The sequence below is a fragment of the Rhinichthys klamathensis genome, unplaced genomic scaffold, assembly GCF_029890125.1.
Source record: "Rhinichthys klamathensis goyatoka isolate OS25496 unplaced genomic scaffold, OSU_Roscu_1.1 h1tg000035l_1, whole genome shotgun sequence".
In the NCBI taxonomy this organism is placed as follows: Eukaryota; Metazoa; Chordata; class Actinopteri; order Cypriniformes; family Leuciscidae; genus Rhinichthys; species Rhinichthys klamathensis.
Genome location: NW_026606583.1, coordinates 2,678,258 through 2,700,662, shown reverse-complemented (window position 1 = coordinate 2,700,662; position 22,405 = coordinate 2,678,258). Strand labels below are relative to the sequence as shown.

The following is a 22,405-nucleotide window of genomic DNA, read 5'->3' as shown; positions in this document are numbered from 1 at the left end:
TAAATAGTACAGCATTTTTGCATTACAGTAACGTCAGATTTTTTTTCATGTCACAATTTAGAGGAAAATATTCTTAATTATCATGAAAACAATCTAAACGGTCCTAAAATAGGCCACATTTTCTTTTTGCAAAAGCTCTTTTTTATTTTCTTTTGGGGTGAAATATGACAGGTTTGATGATATCTTTCCAGTAATTCAATATCATTTTGATGAAATGATTAATTTTTCCACAGTAAAACAATGCAGTAAACATAGCAAGCTACTAATAATCTGCCTGTGAGTATGTGAGAGAGACAGTACCGTAAGCGCAGCAGAGGCGCGGGCCCAGGTCCGGCCGCACAAAGAAGGAGGGCAGATGGGAGGCCAGGTTGAGGTTTCCCTCGGGGTCTGAATACTCAGGCATGGGGAGGTTCTTCATGAGATCATCATACCTACACAATGAGATGACGCACATGCTAAAACAAGACTAAAACAGAGCTATATCCGATCAGAATGTACGAATGAAATGTTTAGTGTCGCTAAACAGCATTCACAACCCTTAAACCAATTTCTAAATGGCTACTTAGCAAATCTACTTCTTGTGTTCCTAAGATCATGAGGTACCTGGAGGGCATCAAAGCCATAAACTCCTCGCCTGAGGGCCAGTCTTTCAGTCGATACACCACGCTTTCTCCATCTTTAGACTTGGGACGCTCTGTAGAAAGAGAGTGATCAGCATTAATAGAAACCGACCGATTAATTAGATAAATGCTTGTTTGTCTACTTCAGGTGGCACTCACTCGTGAGATCTTCAAACCCGTCCCAGAATTCTTTGACTCCTGAGTTGGACATTACTCCATCCTTGCAGTTCAAGAGGTCTCCCTGGTGATCAGCAAACTCTTGGTTGAAGGATTCTGCCTTCCACAAGCTGGCGTTGAGTTTCTTGTGCACCCCAGAGACCAGCACAGGCTGCAAAAACAGCACACAGGAAATAGCCTTTTAATGACAGCTGAGATCACAAACACTACCAAGACTTACTTTTTGAACAGTGGAAACAAAAATGAGGTCTGGTTAAAAAAAGACATTGCAAGATTGATTACTCTAAACTAAAGACTAAAGTTGCTATTTACATTTGTTGAAAAGCCTTAATCTGTGAGTTTATTATAAACTGAGTGCCAAACTAGCGTCTGTGAAATTGCAGAGCTCAATAATAAGGATGGCACACTGGTGTTTCGGGCGAGTCGATGGATCAGTTATTTTCCCTTTTGGGCGAGCTTTGGGTTTCATAAATATGAATTTACATTATAAATATGAATGTACATAGCAGCTTAATTTCAAGCTTTTCATTTTTTTCTCTATTTGCAAATATTATTTTCGTAAAAATATTTTTGTGAAGAAAAAAGTCATATTGGTTCAAATAAAAATTGATCAATAATTTGTGGCAAAGTAAGTAAAAACTGAAACTGCTGCCCTGACTGTGCAAACTGAAAAACAGATCAGCCTAAAAACATCCACATGCAAGGCTATGTACACCCTAAAACACGCGTGCACTACATAGGCAGCTAAATAAACACAGACAAACAATCTCATACGAATCTACAGTAACATAAAACTGACTTTTTTTTCACGTCTTCTCTTATCTTGGATTTTTCCACTGAGATCACTGCTCTTTATTCTAGAACTGCCTTCTCTGGGATGAATATTTGCGATACTGTCTGACTATTACAGAAAATTTCATAATGAAACATCAAAAATGAAACATAATAACAATGTCTACAATTGAAACAGCCTTTGCATTGAGAACCTTAAAATTCTGCCTACATAGGCAGCTTACTAGGTTTTCCAAGAAAGCCTATGTGTTGAGACCAACATTTCATAATGTCAGTTTACTTCCTGCAGAGCTGTAAAGTCATGGTCCACTGAGCAGAAGTCAATAAACGTCATCTTGGAAAAAGAAAGTGCAGCTCAAACCCAGAGGGGCAGAGACAGAGGCTGTGTCCAAAATCGCCCTCTATACCCTTATCTAGGGTACTATACAGCCATTTGAAGTGATGTACAAAACCATAGTGGCCAATATTGAGTGCATTCATTCAATCCTTTAATGCACCTCAATAATGAGTGTACAGCCAATGCACATGTAATGCACACTAATGTCCATGCACTGTAAGTGTTGTGCTAATTTAATTGCTGAATCTCGCCATAAGATGGCATCCACAGCCCTTTTGGTGCAAAAAGTGGAGTAATGGGTATAGGGGCTGATTTCGGGATGCAGCCAGAGACCTCTGTTTGCGTGTGACTAGAGAAAAAGGATTTATGCCTCAAGATTTCAAGTACCTCACACCTCTTCCGTATCCTTCTGTCCATTAGAGAAAAACAGATTTCATTGTCAAGTACCTATATGCACACTTGAAATGTTCTGCATTAGAGCAGCACATGTGAAGAGGCATCTTATAAAAGCATCAAAGCACTTAATGTCTATAATTGCCTTTGTGAAGTAGACACTGAATAAATGGTCTCTAATGTATGGCGCCTTTCTCTCTGGACACACACTGCACATATAATGCAGACTGAAGTAAGACAAAACAGATAACAACTGTCTGCTGAGCTAAAGAGACACTAGCCAGCGATAGCAGAGATTGCGTTAACCAAAATGTTGCATCATTTACCAAATTTTACATAAATAGTGATATTATAATTTTTTCTTATTGTATAATTAATATAATAATAATTATTATTATTTTACCAAACAAAAGCAAAAAGTACTTTCTTTGATTTCAAATGTTAAACCACTGAACTTTTATTTTGGTGAAAATTCGACAGGGAGACCTTAAAAGTTGTCTATAACAGAATTCTCATTACAAATTTTGGAATACGTTTGGCGTGTATTGCGTTTTCAAATTTCAATAACACTGAGAGGTACCAAAACACTACATGAGAATTGGGATTTGTTTGCTTCAAAAGAACCACCGCTCCAGCAGAACAGAACGTAATGTAAGATTCTGTATTTTTGTTTGTTTGTTTCACGGACCTGTCCTTGTCTCCAGCACTCCCTGAAAAGTTTCCAGTTGTTGCTATTGCGGTGGTCTTTGAGCCAGAGCAGCTTGCGTTCGTAGAGCCAGCAGTGAGAGATGTCAGTGTACAGTTTGGGCGTTTCTTCCACTGCTTTCTTTTTCTCTGCTTTGGGCTCCTCCAGAGGCTCGTGCTTCAGGTTCAGCTTGGTGCCACGGCCCGCCGGGATCTTGTTCTCCACCACAGAGGCGATGATGTCATCCAGGATGTTGGGCATGCTGCGACCACTCTTGACAATCTGTGGAAGACAACAAATGAAACTATAAGCTATTTTAGGACAATGACCATTAGTTTTTGTATATTTATATTGTCCACCAGTCAAAAGTATGGAAACGCCAAGTCATTCCTTATTATTACTATTACTAATAATTACTAAAAAGCTCATTTTAATCATAAACCTTTAGATCAAAAGCTTTTTAAAGGTCAAGCATGTGCATACTTTTGATTGGGTGTGTATATGTTGCCATCTCTGTATGCTAATACAGTCTCTCTGTTTGAGTGTGATCAGTAGATGTTGCTTCTCTGACCTGTGAGGCAGTGGAATACACAGGAGCGAATGCGATGCCAGCATCAGTGGAGCCCAGGCGCAGCTTGCCTGCGGTGGTGGTGAGGAGGTCTCGTAGGGTTGATCCCTGCTCCAGGGATGATGCTTTACTGTGCAGAGACTCCAAAGGATCTGACTGATCCTTCTCCTCTTTTATCTTCCCTACAAGTGACTCCTTATTTTCTGCAAGAGAGAAGCACAGGTGTACTACTGTTCAAACCTCAGATTTCAATCTCTTTCACATCACATGAAAGTCAAAAGCAAAAGAAATAGAAAGACTTTTGGTAAAACATTTCACCAAAACATTTCCACAATATTTTGTTAGAAATGATTTAGTGGGACTTTTTATTATGATTTAAAGTTGCAATGAAATGCAAGTAGCGAAACGCAAAACCTTTTGTATTAGATTTATCGCTTCAAATGCCTCAAATCATGTTGCTGGTTGAAAAGGGATATGAGACATATCTAGAGGACAGCAGAGAATATCACAGACTTGAGGGTAGGCTCTTTTTCAAGTACCGAGAAAAATATACTGCTCAAAAAACTAGCAAAGCAAAATATATTAATATATTTTAAGAGCTGACATAAAACGCAAAAAATGTAGACTTATCAAAAAATGTAACTTAAGCACAGCTGCTAAATGAAGAAACTTCTATATGTTGCACTGGGCAACAAACTGAACTGAACGTGTGCCAACGACCACAGGGCTGATGGTCTTTTAAGTGCAGTTCATTTGGAGAGAGCAGCGTGTTCGGCATGTGAGAGCAGCTGAAGAACTGGATAAACATGTGGTTAGGTGAGCTCTTTAGACTGTGGGAGCTCACAACTGAGAAGGCCTGTAACGTACACCACTAAATGTGAGGATTGTGGAATGTTGGCGGTCTGTCAAGCACGCACACGCTTGCAGAGAAAGGAAAAACACGGGGCAGCTGGCAGACCTCCGGCACCTGGCTACCAATAACTTCAATCGTACCTTTTTGTTATTGTAGTTTTATTGTTTTGTACCCACCCTTCTTTTCTTCGCGGGACTTCTGCTCGGCCAGATCGGCCAGGAAGTGCAGAGGCGATTGGGACTCGGGCGGGGTGAACTTGCTGTCGGTGCTGGTGTCGCTGACGGGACTGCTCCCTCCATTGGCCTCCACCTTCAGAGACGAGTTCTGCTGGCCGCCCTCAGGCTTACACAGAGAGATTTTGTTGCTGTGATTGAGCACGTTCTGTAACACCTGTGAAAAGAAAGAGTGTGTCACAGACAGCTCAGCAGTTTGAGGAGAGAGAGGGGAAATATTGTGGACTTTTAGTGGTTGAGAGATGAACCAGGACTGAATTCAACATTCCAGCACAGAACAGAATGTGAAAATCGGTGCGTGATTGAGAGTGTGAGAGTTTGTGTTTACACTGAGAGCACGCACTTTCATGAGGCGTACTCAAGGCTGATGCCCAATTTCATTTCATGTGAATGGAAATGTGGCTGAGAGGGATAGATGTATGGTTTGCTCAATGGGATGTACTGTCTTAAGGCTTTAAATCACATCTGATCGTTTTGTCAAAATGTATGTTTTACTGCCTGAACAATCAACAGTGGAATCTATTGAACAGAATTGAGTTGAGTCACACCAGGTCACTGCTGAAGTAGCAAACATACAGTGTTGTAACATGGTATCCATTACTTTTCTCACGCTTGTCAGGATGAACCTATCATGTGATTACTGGATTTGGCATTTGATTGAATCATTTTACAGAAATTGCTGAGGCAGATTTCCATTTGTATGTCCGATACTATTCCTTGAAATTAACAGATTTAAATTATTATAATAGTGATAGGAGCAATTCATTTGTCAATATTTGGCTCTTTTAAGATTCCACTGCTTTTTATCTTTGTCCAGTAAATTCTAAAATAAAGATATATTTACATGAAATGGAAAATGACAACACTTTATAAGTCTTGTTTTCTGAAAAAAAATTAAGCGTTTAAAATTAAATATCTGCCAATGGTGTTCAAAAACTTATTTTCCCTTTGAATTACCCCATTGGCAGATGTAATTTTGCAAGTAAATGTCTTGATTTATGGCAAGACACCCCAGATGAATAGGATAAAAAATAAATAAAATAATTTAAATAATCATACTTGATTATATATATATATAAAAAAAAATTATATTACAAGTTTTCTGAAATATTATGTTTAAATATCCAAATTACATTAAATAAATAACTAATTTGAATATTTCCAAAAAATAAATCTGGAACACTGGATAAAGCCAGGTTCGAAATTTCAGGTTCAAAGTTTCAATTTGTTGACATATTAGAGTCAAATGTATTCTGGAAGGGATTCTGGATTTCATTTTTTTTTTATCACTCCATACATAATCAGAAAATACTGTCAACAGCCAGAAAACAACAACAAAAAAATCACCATGTTTTTGAAATAAAATGAAATAAAATGTTGTCTAAAATCAGGCAAATGATATATAAACAAACACCTATGTAAAAACCTTTAGAATATAGGTAGGAATAAAACTGTAATGTGTGGTGTATGTAAGTGCTACTGAAGTGGAGATTTCAAGAAAGCAGGAGAAAAAACTAATTTTGAGAAAATGGCCTTTAAAGATAAGTATTGTAATTGAAATCTACAGATACAAATAGATAAAGTACAACAAAATAAACCCTTAAAAGAGTATGTTGGATATTTTCTTTCCATTAGTCTGAAACAACATCTTATGAAAAGCCAAATAACCCAAAATCTCAAAACTGACCAGTGCTATGCCTGTAGCGTCTTACCTTATGAATGTTTAGATATTTGTATTGGAAAACAAGACAAAAATACTAAGTAGGAAAATCTTTTTTGAAGTGTACTGACATCAGATTCTCAACATCCAGTACCACAACCAAACATCCCTCAGAGCTCTGTTTGCATTCGTGTAAAATTACAAAATGGCATCAACCCTGACTATGGTCTGCCCATTGACACACACATACCTGGGAGACGCCATTGGTGCATGGCAGTTTGTTGAAGAGGGTGTTTTGCTTCACAGCACACGAGCAGTGTGATTTAATGCTGTACTTCTCCCTGAGCATGTGCATAGCGTTCACCAAGTCCGTTAGAACTAAAACACAGACAAAACAAAAACAAAGTCAAAGCAGCACACTTTCTCTACTTCCAGCCAAAGGCGTAACTACAAGCAATCTGGGATCCCGCCAGAGTGAAAGCATCTCTTTCCGTACCAGTTCCTGGAATGATCTGTGTTGGCATCAGGTGCTTGTGATCATGAGGCTGTCCCTTGACACACTTCAACCAAGTGTACAGCTCTTTATCTGCGGAATAAGAAAAGGTGGATTACTCACAGAGACTGAGAGCAACAACACGCACAGAGAAGGGCGCTGTCACTGGCCCAATTTCCCGTAGAGGAGCCGTGGTGTTTATGCTTCAAAGTAAATAAGGAGCTCTGAGCCTTTTAGGAAAAGATGCACAGATGTGATTCAGCAGAAATGACACCTCTAGAGCTGGAGGGGGTTTTTTTATGCCCTGCGGCAGAATTCAAGCCTAGAGAAGACAGGAAGATCTGCAGCAAGAATGAGGGACTTAAATGAGGCGAACAAAGATGAGGAAGAGATAGAGGCACATCTCAACCCCCTGAGACAGCCGAGCTAGACAGACCTAGAACAACTGCCACATCGTACAGCACACAAACACACACAAGTGCTGCCATTCAAACCAAAGCGAAAACTACACACCAGCAGTCATAAGTTATACCTTTTATGACATGTCTTTATTAATTGTATTTTACGCTTATTTTATATAAAAAACTGAACACAGTTTTGTCTTTCATCAAATCATTAAAAAAAAACAAGAGAGAGAAAAATTAATAACTGATTATGTTATAGTCAATGTATGCTTTTTCCTGTGAGCTTTTTGTTTTTCATGTATTTTTTTGCATGGTCAAATAAAACCTGTAGCTGTAGTTTGCCTTTTTTACTAAATAATTGTAAATACCATAACCACTTTTAGTGTTTTGTTTTTCCAACACATTTACATTATATATACACTACCGTTCAAAAGTTTGGGGTCGGTACGATTTTAAATACTTTTAAAAGAATTCTCTTCTGCTAACCATGGCTGCGCTTATTGGATTAAATAGAAAAGAACCACCGCTCATCCGTCAAAAATGTCTTGTAGAGAGGTGCTGCTACATTAAATCATCAGGAATTGTAAAAATACAGCAGCCGCACACTCAAAACACTGTGCAAAATCAATTTCAATTGATTTCAATTTTCAGCATCACCAGTGTCAGTGTCTTCAGTGTCAAATGATCCTTCACAAATCAGTATAATATGAGGATTTGATGCTCAAGAAACATTTATTATTATTATCAATGTTGAAACAGTTGTTGGTATGTCAGTTGTACAGTTTTTTTTTTTTTTTTTTTGGATTCTTTGATGAATAGGAAGTTCAAAAGAACAGCATTTGTTTGAAATAGAATCTTTTGTAACATTATAAATGTCTTTACTGTCCTTGATAAATTAAAGTATTGATTTCTTTCCTCCAAAAAATAAAAATCTCACTGACCCCAAACTTTTGAACGGTAGTGTATAAAAAAGCTTTTATATGTTGGGATAATAGCTTCAGATTTAACAACACTCACACAAAAATCTGACAGCTACAGGTCACTACTGTAAAAAAAATTAAAAAATATAGTAAATAAAAATAAATAAAGCAGAAGAATTAACTAGAGACTTTTTTTGCACCAGTATTTTAAATATCTGGGCATTTTTCCAGTCCAGTTAGGGTTTTTGAGCCTACTGCATATCAACAGCAGGAGAGTACAAGCACAGTCAGTGTTCAAAGGTGAATATGAAAATGACGACTGACCTTTGGAGCTCTTTCTCTCCTTGGCTTTGTAACAGTCCAAACACACCACAAATCCACATTTTTGGCAGACCCAGTGAATGTTAAACAATGTGGCTTCACATGCGTCGCAGCTCTCTCTCACTCCGCGCACCGCTCTTTTCCAGGCGATCTTGGCTGCAGAGCAAAGCAAACAGGAGAAGGATGAAACGGACATTCATAGAGCTCACCCACTATTTCTTTTTCCTTTCTCACATTTGACTTAGCCTGCTGTAAATATAAGGGTGTACTGATAACAATGTTTTAGGAGGTCATGTATGTTTTAATACTGTTAAATAAATAGGAAAGGCTCTATTGGGCAGTATATAACGCACCATCTTTCTTTATCCATGTAGTTGCAGTATTCTCAGTTAAAACCAGCTGACAGAATTTGTCTCCAATGTAGCTGAGGATGTATTTAGAGGTCTCCAGGTCCAGGTTGTTTTCTTCATAACCATCAGGAGCCCAGAGACTGAGCGCCTCTTCATCATATTGATCAGGAGAGGAGAAGCCATCAATCCGGATCACTCCGTTCTTACTGTATGAGAGGCTGGAAATGAGGAGGAGAATGTGCAATTAGAGTTTATTTCCTTTCCTAAGAGCAATTCTATAACAACAAACCGTTGACACAAGACACGGTTGAAAAGCACAAGTACTTAATACTAGTGCATTCTGTGAGATGACATTAAACTCGTTTCATAGAACAACCAAGATGAACCTGGCCTATTTTAAATGGAAAGAATAATTAAAGACAACCATCAAGGCGCCTAGCAACGGTAAGTATTTTTATACATGTCAAAAATAGTTAGAATCCATGTCCCACTGAAAACACAGATCTACATTTCCTTTGTGCCCACAGATGGGACTCAATAACTTCTATAAATCTTTTAAACACAATTAATTGTGGGATAGCTACAGTTTAACAAGGTTCAATTCAAATGACTCATGCTCAAGGAAATGCTGTTTGCTTATTGTCAGACAAGTAGAGATTTAATTATTTTAAGACCATGTAATTCACATTTTGCAAAAAGCTATTTCATCATTTCTAAAACAACCATCTTCTGTTTTTCTTGGCATGTTCTCTATTTTGTATTGGCTTTATATTGTCTATTTCTACTGCACTACAGTTTTTGAATATTTGTGCGGCAGCAACACCCCTTCATATTTACTACACTACACAAATTATTAGTATTACCATGTAGCCTGAAGGGTGCACAGCAAATATGGTATGTAGCTCCTCACTTTATACTCACCGACGGAAGTGGTAGAAGCGGCAGAAGACAGGTGAGTGGGCAGACTCTTCCCCTTTCTTGGTGCGGACGGAGCGGCACTCCCTGCACTTCTGTAAGTTGGGTCCGATTTCAGAGCACGAGTCATCCTGCAGGAAGGACTCGCCCGTCTGTTTTAGCTTCTTTACTTTCCTCCAGTCCTTCAGTACTGATCGGGGAATGCCATCTATTTCCACAGATTGCATATCATAGATTACATTACTTTATCCATTAAACAATGTATTGCATACAAATAAAAAAAGCACATTAATTACTCAATAATTAGCGTGGCCGGGATATATCAGTCTATCACTAGGTGGGGAAAGTGAGAGAATTGTGCAGGGTTTGAAGGGGTAATGTTTTAGTTGTAACCACAAGCAAGCATAACTGACATTTGTGACCTGCTGTACCGTTACAGTGACCTACAGCTTTAGAAGCTATGCAGTTACAAAGAGGCTCCATTTTGCTGACAGCAATCATCAGAAAGCGCTAATAAAAACCCAAGTTCTCTTGGAGATGTTTTCCACATAAACGTGAGCATTCTAGGAAAAGCTATTTGCACAGCTGCCATCCAGATGTTCACCAAACACACCTTGCTCTCTTTCTCACACACAGTTAACATGAAACATTCACTACGGCATTCACAATCCATTTTACTTGAGATGGTCCTCACTGCAGAACACGAAATCCAGGGGGAGGATTTCCCACCTTACATATACCTAAACCTACCCATCTCCGCCCCCTGATCCCTAACCCCACCCCTAATCCTACCCATCTCCACCCCTTAGATCTGGATCCAACTCCGCCCCCTGGATCTCGTGTAATGCAATGAGGTGCTACTGTTTTACTTCCATATTGTGGGATATACATGTATATGAGTGGGGAAAAATTCAATAAAACATGATTTTTTTACAGTACAACTAATTTATTACCAGTCAAGTATATTTTCAATGTGCTATAGGCACCTAGTTGACTAAACGCTACTTAAAATGAGTGTTCGTAAGAAGTTTTTTTTTTTACTGGACAGTTTCAGTGACAGGAGAAGAGATAGTCTGATGATTACTGTGTAAAAAAAAATTCCAAACTCAAAGGAACAAGAAGTTTTCATTGTGTGTGAGACCTGATGAATAAAACCAGTACAAACCTTTATTAGTTTGTAATAAATATTTTAATCACTATTGTAATTTTTTCATTGTCAATCATTTTACTGTATGTAATTTACATGTTTATGCCAAAATTCTTAATATTCAAAGTAGTAGCGCTGTCATTCTCCTCTACGCTGTGTGCAGAGCCGGATTAACGCAAAGGCAAACTAGGCACGTGCCTAGGGCCCGACTGGCTGGATGGGGCCCAGACAGAGGGATACATTTTTTTTTTATTTTTTTTTACAAATGTCCTATCTACAATTTATTTCAATATTTATTAATTAACTAAAAATAGTGACGATGTTTATCTTAACCATAGACTGTTACATTACGTCACATTAACGCCAGCCCATCAGGTGCTGCGAAGCAAAAGCCTAAATAGGCACGCAAAGAAGCACAGCTCGTAATGCAGGTGTGTGCGTTGTCGTCATCTATTTTGGAGTGATTGCAATGTATTCTAAATATAAACTTCTACTGTAGATCAGCGTCATTTCTGGAAAAAACATTCACCGCTTTATTACGAGTTTAAAAGAGCGCGAGCGTCATAACGTGCCCAGACGCGACGCTTTGAATTTGCGCGTACAATGAATAACATAGCGTCGGGAGCTGACTAAAAACGCTACAAAAGTAAAAGACAAGACGTTTGAATTCAAAGTTAAAAAGCCAACACACTACAACATTTTTAAATGTTTCAAATAAAGGATCTCGGGTCTATCTTCTAAATTCTGCTGATGATTAGATTATACCATGTCTGACATCAGCCTACTTACGCCAATAATATCAGTTTAGAATTTTTTTTCTAATCAGTAGCGATCGTGTCTTTCTCTTCCACTTCATTTGTGTATAGCATATTTAAGCTAGCAATGCAATGCATAATATCATATTAGGCCTACTTATATTAATAATATGACAATATCTGCATTCTGCAGTCGAATATTTATTAAATGGGAGGGGAAAATCCTGCCCATACCAGCTATGAAAAAAATGATAAAAGCATATATCACTGAAGTGGTATTCTGGAACTGTGAATAAATTGAATAAAACAGCAAAATAACAATAACAATAACATCTTCATTAAACAAAAAAGAGATTACCTTAGATGAAGTTTGATTAATATGTAGCCTACTGGTAAAAAGTCTGGACCAATTACTATTTTTAATGTTTTTGAAAGAAGTTTTTTTATTATGCTCTACAAGCCTGCATTTATTTGATCAAAAATACAAAAAAGAAAAAGAAAAACAGGAATATTCAGCAAGGATGTGTTAAATATATAAAAAGGGATAGTGAAGACTTTTTTAAACAACTTTTTAATAATAATAAATAAAAAAAATCCTGAAAAAAAGTATCACAGGTTACAAAATAAATATTAAGCACCATTTCTAACATTTGATAATAAATCAGAATATTATAACGTTTTCTGAAGGATCACATGACACTAAATTCAGCTTTGCATCACATAAATATATTTTAAAGTAGTAAAATAGGAAAACTGTTATTTTTAATTTTAATAATATTTCACTATTATTTATCTGTATTTTTGATCAAATAAATCCAGGCTTGATTAGCATAAGAGACTTCTTTCAAAAACATTAAAAATATTAATGTGTCCAAACTTATGTACTGTGTAAGTAAAAACATTTAAAATTAAATGTTGTATAAATTAAAAGGTTAGGAATCATATTTGTTTCAAGAGTTTTTTATTGGGGGTGGGGGGCCTCCAACATGAATATTGCCTAGGGCCTCCAAATGTCTAGAACCGGCCCTGGCTGTGTGCGTTACTGTTTAAGATTAATTAAATAATTAACATTTTGAGGTTACTGAGTCTGTTTCTAAACTATAATTATTTGCTATTATTGCTGTGACCTTTATTACATTCATATTAATCAGCATTGAATTGCTATTTACAATTAAATACAAAAAATTGTTACCAAAATGTAATAAAAGCTGGATTGAATTGTCATTTAATCAGCATTGAATTGCTATGTACTATTAACTATCAACTACTAAAAATGATTGCCAAAATTTTATAAAAGCTGCCTTGCCCACAGTACAAAAACAGCTTAAAATATCTAAACAGTTATTTAGGTATTGGTTAAAATAATTTCTAGCCTAGGTAACATTATCCCAAAAAAAGTTGGTTCACTGGTGGAGGAAGTTACTACATTTTAAAGCCTTTATTCTGGGAATAATTTCAATACAAAAACACTTGGAACATGTACTAACATATTCACTTTTATCTAATATCTTTATCTAATATCTAATATTAAATGTGCCATCGAAACTAAAATTTCCATTTGACCCTTGGGAGACCGGGCAAGCTAAATGACTTTGCAGTGTACTAAACACGCATGTTCAAACTGTGATGTGGACTAAGGTGCACTTACTAGTACTGGCCAGCTTGAGTTTGGTTTTTTCCTTGGCACTCCGGAAAATACCATTTGGCTTCACCTCATCCTCCTCCTTTTCATTGTCTCCCTTCCTTTTCTGCAGGTCGTTCTGCTTCTTTTTGTAAGTGGGCTTGGGTTGCCGTTTAGTCCTTTGTTCCAGCTTGCTCTCACTAGAGTCGGAGTCATCACCGCTCTCCGAGCCCGATTCGTAGGAACGCTTGAGGGTACGCCGTGTCTTTCTGTCCTCCTGAGACAGCTTGTCCTCTTGTACTTTGCTGTCCTTGCCTAGATCCACATCACTAGGTGCAGGAGCAATCAGGTTGACGGAGCATGGCTTAATTAGCTCAGATATGGGATTCCCACCTTTTTCAGATTTGTTTGTGTTTTTGTCCTCCTCCGAGTGTCGTGTGAGCCAGGCTTTCTTGAGCTTGTGGTAGTTAGACTGGCACACCTGTGCTGGCTGTCCGTTGGGCAATGGGCTGGCTTTGCTGGGAGGATTGCTGGGCATGGAATTATCCTGGGCAATGGTGGGCGAGTCCTGAGAGGATCTGACACTACTGCTCTCGCTCTCAGAGGCGCTGCTGGAACCACGAGACTGTGCCGCAGCCAGAGCCGCTTTGGCCTTCTTCAGGTGAACATAGTTCTTTGAGTAGGCCTGTGTGGAGCCAGCAGAGCAGGCCTGAGGCAGCGAACTAGGGGAGGTTGTTCTCGAACCTCCCTCCTGTGACTCAACAACAGCGGGAGGGTGGATTTTGGAACCAGTGCTTTCCAGTCTAGAACTACCACTAGTGCCAGAGATGGAGAACGAAAGATCTGCTCCATTGTAGCTCTGCGTGCTAAACGTGCTGCTGGCAGTAGAAATTGCTTCATTAGTCCTAGTGTTGCACACAGAATTGGCCACAACTGCTACTGAGCTGGGAATGACACCTGGTGATGCTCTAATCAGGTTTTTGTTGTACTGATCACTGGGATCCTCCAAATTTGTGTTTGGTAGGATGACTCTCCCAGATTCCCAGCTCTCGGCCACTTTCAGGCAGTCTGACTGAGTGCGGCCAGCAAACAATCTGCCACCAAGTTGCTCTTTGGAGGCAATCTTGGGACCTAGAGAACTGTCATATTTTATGCAAGTAGAAGGGCGGACAATAACAGATGCCATGGCTGCCTGTGGCTTCCCTTGGGTATTCTCTGAATGCCAGGCCACTTTCTCGTGGCTCTTTGCTTCCCCGGTAGTCTGCCAGGATTCGGCCGAGCCCAGCTCGGCTCCGCTTTTTTCGTCCCTGAGCTCTGGGAGCAGGGTGGGTGGTTTCTGCTGTTCTGACACCTTTCCCGCCGAGCTAACAGGCTGGATTGGGGTGAGTGTGGGTGGGGAAAGGCGACCGTAGGGCCCCTCCTTGCGGTCAATCGCTTTCTGGGTGGGTGGGCGAAAGACTGGTGCTCTACGCAAGGCTGGCATGCCCTTGGGCTGACTTGAGGGAGAGATGGCTGGGCTGCAGCGTTCACTGAGTGTCACCACTGAGGTACTGAGTGAGTGTATGGGTGCTTGTTGACTGAGCTGTTCGGTGATCTTGCCCACCAGTCCCTCTCCCTCTGGCTGGTGCTTAATGAGAGGGGGAGGCTTGGACAAAGACTTGGTGTGGCTAGAGTTATACGAGCTCAAAGACAAGGGGCTAGAGGCTGCGGGTGCCTTGTCGAAGTACGGATTGAGATCTTTGGATTGGAAAAGTCGTGGTGGCTCGTTTACAACGCTATTTGACAGCGTGGTGAAGTAGTTGGTTTGCGGGAGGGACTGAGATATAGAGTGTTTGTACTTGTACAGATCAGCCACAGAGTGCTCAACCTCTTTCTCATGGCTTTTGGGCTGGGAGGAAATGCGGGAGTAGGGGTCACGCTCTGTCTCTCCGGCGCGAATCTTGGCTGTGAAGGGGGCCATTTCAATGCTCTCCAGAAGGATGCGGCGGTTCTCTTCTTTATATTTGCTGGTGCGGTCGGGCCCATCCTGAGGCATGCGTGGTGGTAGTTGCTGCTTGCTGTGGGGTGGCTCCATGTAGAGGCGGTGTAGCTCCTTATTGTTAGGTGTCCGGCTGCGGTCCGGCTCTTGCTTAAGGTGGACACTGGACAGGCCACGCAGAGGGTCTCCAAACACATTCTTGTCCTGATCCCTGAAGCAGCCATACAAAAAAAAAATCAACACCGTAAAAAAATAGAATGATAGAAAACAGTTACAAATGTAAAAAAATAAATAATCAGATATACCTGCATATCTGAAAATATCAAACACATTGAATATTTTAATACGTGAGAGATTTGTACAATAGTTATAGTGATGCTGGACTAATATTTATTCTAGGGTAGGTGCTACAGTATGTTCCTTCTCAGATATTAGGTAACCGCACTGGGGTGGTTCAAATGATTACAGACATTCAGCGGGCTATAATAGAATAGTTTAATTATGCGCCCAGTCACTGAATGAGCGTACAGTGCTCCTATCACATGGCATTTGTTCCACCTCTGGTCACAAGGTATTTAACAGCTAGCCGCAGTTCCAGGCACTGCAGGACTCTGGGAATGGATTAACTGTGTGTGTTAATGACAGAAAGAGAGACACAAGTGTATGCGTGCTCACTCTTTGTGGAGTTCTCCGGGGGTTTTGGAGAGTGGCGGGCTGGAGTGTGAGCTGATCTTGATGGGTCTATGAGGCTCTGCACTGGCTGGTCTGCCCGGGACATGGCTCAAAATCCCCATGCTGTCTGCTGAGGTTACAGGGGTGGGCTGGTGCAGCCAGGGGCTGGGAGAGTTCTGCAACACACAAACACACACACACTCAGAAGGTCATAATGCACTCAAGGCAACATACACTTCTCTGACAGAAGTCAGAGCACACAAATTGTGCATAAGAATGACTGTCTCTTATTCTGTGATTTCTCTTACACGTGCTTATAATGAACAATATAAAACAAAGTAATTACAGTTGAGTTACATTATCTTGGAATATTCTGGGTTGAAAGAAATGGAAAAGGTCTATAGGGAAACTATTGTATTATTTTCTGTGGTAAAACACCCTTCATGCCATTAGCTATGTTTCCATCCATAGTTGCTAATTTAACTTATGGGAAAAATGGGAGATAGAGTAGCGTTTCCATCCAGTGAGCTGAAGAGAACAAAATCATCACTTCCTGATAAACAGGTGCTTAATACCAGAAAGATATAAGAAAAATGTAAGTTACTGCAGTAGGAAAAGGCATTGTATATATAATAATTTTCATATATAAAATTACTTGCGCCTCAAGAGCACACAGACGAAACGCAAAAAAACGGATCATATTATCCTATGTACTACGTAGTATTGTAAGACAGTTCTGGGAGGCAATTATACCGAACCACTTTGATGACAGACTTTCCTCAGGCATTTTAGAATGACCAAAACAGCATTTCAAATGCTGTGTAACGAGATCCGTTAGTTTGTCCAGTTATGCCGTCCTGTCGTGGTGTCACATTTTTTGATGCGCATCAATGAATTAATTCGGTAAAAGTGTTTCCATCATAGTTTATGTGCATGTTTTCTTATCGAATAAAAAATTTGATCCGACTCAATTAAGCGCAAAAGTTTTTATGTACATTTTTAGAATTTATGTGCATCTTGGTACTTCCATCCAGCTTTTTATTATGTGATATCCCAAAATGCGCATAAAACTAGGTGGATGGAAACATAGCTATTAAAGCTGTTAATAGAACTAAACTTGTATTTGACCCAGAATGTTCCTTAAAAGTTTAGTTTATTCAAAAAGGAAATTTCTGTCATTAATTACTCACCCTCATGTTGTTCCAAACCTGTAAGACCTCCGTTCATCTTCGGAACACAAATTAAGATATACCCCCCATAGACTGCAACGTAATCACCACTTTCAAGGCCTAGAAAGGTAGTAAAGACATTGTTAAAATAGTCCATGTGACTACAGGTGTTTCACCGAAATTTTATGAAGCGACGATAATACTTTTTGTGCACAAACCCCACCCCAAAATTACGACTTTATTCAACAATTTCTTCTCTTCCCTGTCAGTCTCTGATGCTTTTCACGTTGTAAACACAGCGCGGCACTTCCAGGTTCTACGTCAGAACGGCAGCTCAGTATTGGCCGAATCCTGCGTCAGCACCACATGCATGCGTCGTGGAGCTCACGTGAACGTGACGGGGAAGAGAAGAAATTGTTGAATAAATCTTTTTTTTTTTTGTGTGCACAAAAAGTACTCATCGCTTAATAACATTAAGGTTGAACCACTGTAGTCACACGGACTATTTTAACGATGTCTTCACTACCTTTCTGGGGCTTGAAATTGATTATGATGTTGCTGTCCATATAGGGGGGGGGGGGGGGGGGGTGAACAAAGATGAACAAAGATATTATAGGTTTGGAACGACATGAGGGTGAGCAATTAATGACAGAATTTTCATTTTTGGGTGAACTAACCCTTTAAATTAGTTTTAAGTGAATGGGTATCTCTAATAGCTAGGAAATGTGTCCAGACATGATACAGCACATACAAGCACATGCTCACACACATTAAGCTTAATTGCTTTAGGGTATATTGTTTCAGGCTGAGTTCAAAACAAACAATCCCTGACAGCAACAAGAGAAAGAGAGAGTATATGTCCATCCTCTAAGGGATCTCCTAACCACAACCTCAGTCACACGTTGTGCATTTTAATTCACAATGCACATTGCTGCAATACGGTCTATATGAATTATAATGGCCAGGGCTAGTAAACAGACAGGCACACACACTTACCCTCCGTAGGCTGGAGTCTGAATTGACAGCATTCTCTGGATGTACCCACTTGTACCCAGATTGGTAGGAGTGGGTACCGTTTGGGTACTGCCAGATGATGGGATAGAGGCCAAGCTGGTTATATGAGGCACCTCCATGTGTCTGGGCCAGCAACCCTTGTTGCTGCTGGATGAACTGCTGCTGCTGGTGGGAATGGTGGTGGGCCAAGGCCAGGTGCCCGAGTCCTGTGGAATCCAGCCGGGAATGGCTGCCCAGGAGAGAGGCTGGTGAAATTGTGGGCAGTACGGAGGGCAGCAGGTGTGGGTGGTGCACCGAGTGGCTCATGGAGGAAGAAGGGAGGAGGTGGGACGGGTGGTGTGAGCTGGGTGTGAGACACGTGGTGTGAGAAGAACCATGTAGTGAATGCAGGTGTGGGTGCAGGTACGCCACGTGGTTGCCGTCCGATTCAGGACGCACCAACGCAGGGTCCCTGTACACCGTAAAATGCTCATTTTTGTCGACAACAAGAGGGCTTTTTGTGGATTCGCAGAGTGCCCCGCGGGCTAGCACAGGCTTAAAACTGGAGCGGGGTACATCTGGATCAGGTTTGAGCGCCAAACGGCCTATTGTTGGTAGGTTTTCAGGGTGGCGAGGTTTATGTTTGGACACCTCAGGGGATGTATTTGGTTTGGGCTTGGAGGATTCATGAATGCTGTGAGTTTTTGACTTTATGATGTCAGGTGAAGGATTGCACTTGGGCTTGAGGATGTCAGGGGACGAGTTGGACTTAGGTTTGGGCGATTCAGGAGAAGGACTGAGTTTATGGGTTTTCCTGATGTCCTCGGTTAGCGAGGCATTTTTAATGACCATAGATGTATACTGCTGCTGGAGCTTCCCTCTCTCGCCCAGGGCTGCTGACTCACTCACTGATGTCACCGGCCTTATGACCTCAGAGTGGGCGAATTCAATTTTACTGCCTATGCTGCGAGCGTTCTGCTGCTGCTCGCCTTCCGGCCTCCTGCACTCTGAGTGGGAGGCGTTTAGCACCAAATGTCTTGATTCGGGGTTGTAGGCATCACACTTCTGTGATGCCAACAAGGCCGATACGGCCTCAGAGTTCTCTCTGGAACTGGGCTGCGTGTTTGCATCCTCTGTGATATCAATCACGCACTTGGGCGTGTGCGTCCGAGGTGTCCCTGTGCAGTAATGGTCCTTGGGGAGGGTTTTCACAGTGCTTTTCATCTCGACAATGCAGCTTTGGACCTCTGCCGGTACAGAGGCTTGGTTCTGTGTACAGGAGGCCGGAGGAGGCAGTTGAGATCTCTTTTCTCCAGACCGTTCACTGTCTGCCAGCTGAGTTACCTCCACGGCCACCGGCTTGACGCTTTTATCCTGCATTTCATCCCAGGGAGACAGCCTGTTGATTACACTCAACTCGTCCACGGGCTTGGATCCCTGGGACTTCTCCACCTCCTCAGGAACTTTTGAAGTGCTCTTGCATTTGAGCTCATTCTCTGAACTGTGCTCTGATGAAGAGTCTACGCTCTGCTTGTTAGAGTTCTCAGAGTCGCTGCTCTCAGAGAGGTCAGACGCTTCTGTTTTGAGCCGCTTGAGACTACCCTTCTTGTCTTCTTCATCTGCTTTCCTCCTCTTGTTTGTCTGCTTGCTTTTGTTTTTAGAGGGATCTAAAAAAAAAAAGAGACCCACTCTGTCAGGAAGAACTTTCAACACAAACAAGAACTTTGACACAAAACGTGCCACCAGCAAATAATTAAATGCAAGCTTATGCAAGAGTGCATAAGAAACTCAATCCAATTGATTATTCAAGAATGGATAAGGATGATGTAATTTTGTACTTAGGTTAAAGGCTGATTGAATCTTAAGTGCTGCATTAGAAGTGTGATGTATGGGACTCCGGTAGAATTTATGCACACTTAAAATGTCTATTTCACTGCGGTGGCTGCACTCACCTCATCTCTCACAGATCCAGCACCCTGCCAAACACTGTACTGCAGGAATTATGATGGAAGGATCTAAATGATCTTTTACCAGGTGGGCATCCGGCCAAGAAGCTAACACTGAACCTATCCAGTAGAAGGTTTCGTCAACTTAAATATAAAGCACTAGACCGAGCCAAATATAAAAGGCCTTTGTAAAACATGAAAGCCATAATAGAGGAAAATCCAATCAATCCAGAGATTGATTTTGTTTTAATTCCTCTGAGTGAAGAGCTCCAACTGCTGTTTCGTTTCTCATCAAAATCCAAACAAGACTGAATCAAAGCAATTCAGTCACAGACCTACAGTCCTTTAAGCATAATTTATGAAAAAATTTCACACAAGTAATACAAAAATCCTCCACATTCACCATGTTTAGAGCAAGACATGAAAGACAGGTAGGGGAAGACGCAAGCAACTTTTTTCTTTTTTTTTCTTTCATAATTTACAGACCTATCTGTCACCTTAATGTATAAGAAACACAAGATTGTAGGGGTTGTAACACAAGAAGTGATATTAGCCTACCATTACACTGCAGTAGTGTAATTAGTGTAAGAACAATCAGTGTTTTACCTTTTCCTCCACTGTCCGATTTTTCATCTTTGATCTTCTCTTCATCTGGAACGCTGCTGTCGGAACCTTTCCGACGTGAAGATCGTGGGCCGCGTTGTTGACCTGGTGAGGACTGCTGCTGCTGCTGGTGTTGCTGGGATCCCTGCTGCTGCACATGCTGGGATTGCTGCTGCTGCTGCTGGGCCTGAGAGGCCTGTTTGGGGGTGGAGCCAGAGGAATTCATTACAGGTCTGGGGCTGTTGGCCTGGGCACGTGTGTAATGACCCTGGAAAAACACAAAAAGAGCACAAACAGCAAACAAGGGCATGAGAGGACTTGTAATGGATTTAGGTTATAGAGAATGAGAGAGAATTTTTAAGTAAAAAATCACCAATATCAAAAACATTTCCTTGCCAGCAACGACTGCACTACACACTGTAAAAAATGTGGTCACAGAGCTAGGCTTAAAAGAAGAGTTCCTATGGCTCTTAAAAATGCTTTCCAAACCTATATCTCAAAAAAATATTTACACCCCAAATTTAATCCATGCAAGCACAGCACGTGAAACGGTAATCGGGGTAAGCATTAGCACTTGTAATAAATTAATTAGAAATAATTATAATAGACAGGGATATGCAGGTGGTACAAAAGCAGCTCTAAATCTATGGAGAGAGGGGGGTACGGCCCGGTACCTGAGTGATTCCTGTAGAGCCGCTTGGTCTCCCTCCTGTGGTCTGCTTGCATATCCCCAATTAATGTTTAAAACAGGGAAACAGAGAAGAAAACAAACAAAAACAAAAACAAAACAAAAAAAAACAAGGTGGAACAGAGAAGTCTTGTTAATGATGAAGGGAGCAATGATATGTGTTTTCTACAAGGCTCTAGTTTTCTTAAAAAAAGCACATAGGAACTTTACTTCAAAGCTAGCTACAGACACAACGTCCAGTAAGAAGCACAGACAGACACTGGTACAGACATGCACAAGACAGAAATACAAACTGGCATATATCAGTGAACACAATGTTAATCCAGGAAGGCAGGTGCGCTGATCATCTAGCAACAAAAGCACATATATGCATGGAGATATGTGTGTGCTCTTGTAGGTTACACTCACGTGGGCAGTGTTGCTGTTCTGGCTAGAGCGAGACCTGCGTCGCGACGTGATACCGATGTTTTCTCCTTTCAATAAAGAATGGACCACATCATCCAGAAAGGTCATCTGTACCATGGAAGGGTCAACGTTCTGAGGCTCTAGTACCTGCACACAGAGTCAGAGGAGATAGCAAATGTTTTGTCACAAATGTTTTTTTTTTCAAACAATGAACCATGGAAATGAAAATCATCAATTTTCCATCAATTTTCAGTTTTATTGTAATAATAATAACAAAAAAAAAAGTACATTATCAATAGGAGGGCGTCTCATACCATATTATCTTATTAAGCAAAACATTTTACAGAACTAAAACATTGTATGGTATCAGATATACCTGGTCATTCATGACAACCATAGTGCGACTGAAGAGATCGTGGTGGGTGATGATGCCCGTGAACCACTGGGTGGCTGAGTCCTGTCTGTAAACTCGTACACGGTAGCCATTCAATGAATAGGGACCTGGAGATATCAGGAACCAGAAACACTTTCAAAAACGCACTTTGATTTTTATCAGTACACTAATTTAATAACAGTCCCTTTATTTCAGCGTGGCAATTCTACTCTATAAACAGTGGTTTTATACACATTATCACATAACTGGCTACCATGATTTTTTTAATTGCATTAATTTTCAATTCATTTCAACAGGGCAGGAGTCATCAGAC

The 22,405-nt window shown here is 40.5% G+C and overlaps 1 protein-coding gene across 4 annotated transcripts in view; it reads right to left on the bottom strand.

The window, feature by feature from the left end:
* jmjd1cb (jumonji domain containing 1Cb) overlaps positions 1-22,405 on the bottom strand; it is a 152,054-nt gene that overhangs the window by 5,747 nt on the left and 123,902 nt on the right. For 2 of the 4 annotated variants that reach the window (XM_056245865.1, XM_056245868.1), the window contains 18 exons: positions 22,075-22,199; positions 21,702-21,845; positions 21,280-21,324; positions 20,609-20,873; positions 18,060-19,723; positions 15,898-16,070; positions 13,272-15,433; positions 9,728-9,929; positions 8,810-9,024; positions 8,460-8,612; positions 6,815-6,904; positions 6,569-6,696; positions 4,602-4,815; positions 3,576-3,775; positions 3,008-3,286; positions 780-948; positions 604-694; positions 301-431 (listed from right to left, as the gene is read on the bottom strand). In XM_056245865.1, the coding sequence (XP_056101840.1) occupies positions 301-431; positions 604-694; positions 780-948; positions 3,008-3,286; positions 3,576-3,775; positions 4,602-4,815; positions 6,569-6,696; positions 6,815-6,904; positions 8,460-8,612; positions 8,810-9,024; positions 9,728-9,929; positions 13,272-15,433; positions 15,898-16,070; positions 18,060-19,723; positions 20,609-20,873; positions 21,280-21,324; positions 21,702-21,845; positions 22,075-22,199 (6,450 nt within the window). The remainder of the gene's footprint in view (positions 1-300; positions 432-603; positions 695-779; positions 949-3,007; positions 3,287-3,575; positions 3,776-4,601; positions 4,816-6,568; positions 6,697-6,814; positions 6,905-8,459; positions 8,613-8,809; positions 9,025-9,727; positions 9,930-13,271; positions 15,434-15,897; positions 16,071-18,059; positions 19,724-20,608; positions 20,874-21,279; positions 21,325-21,701; positions 21,846-22,074; positions 22,200-22,405) is intronic. The other 2 variants (XM_056245866.1, XM_056245867.1) reach the window with 2 other exon arrangements.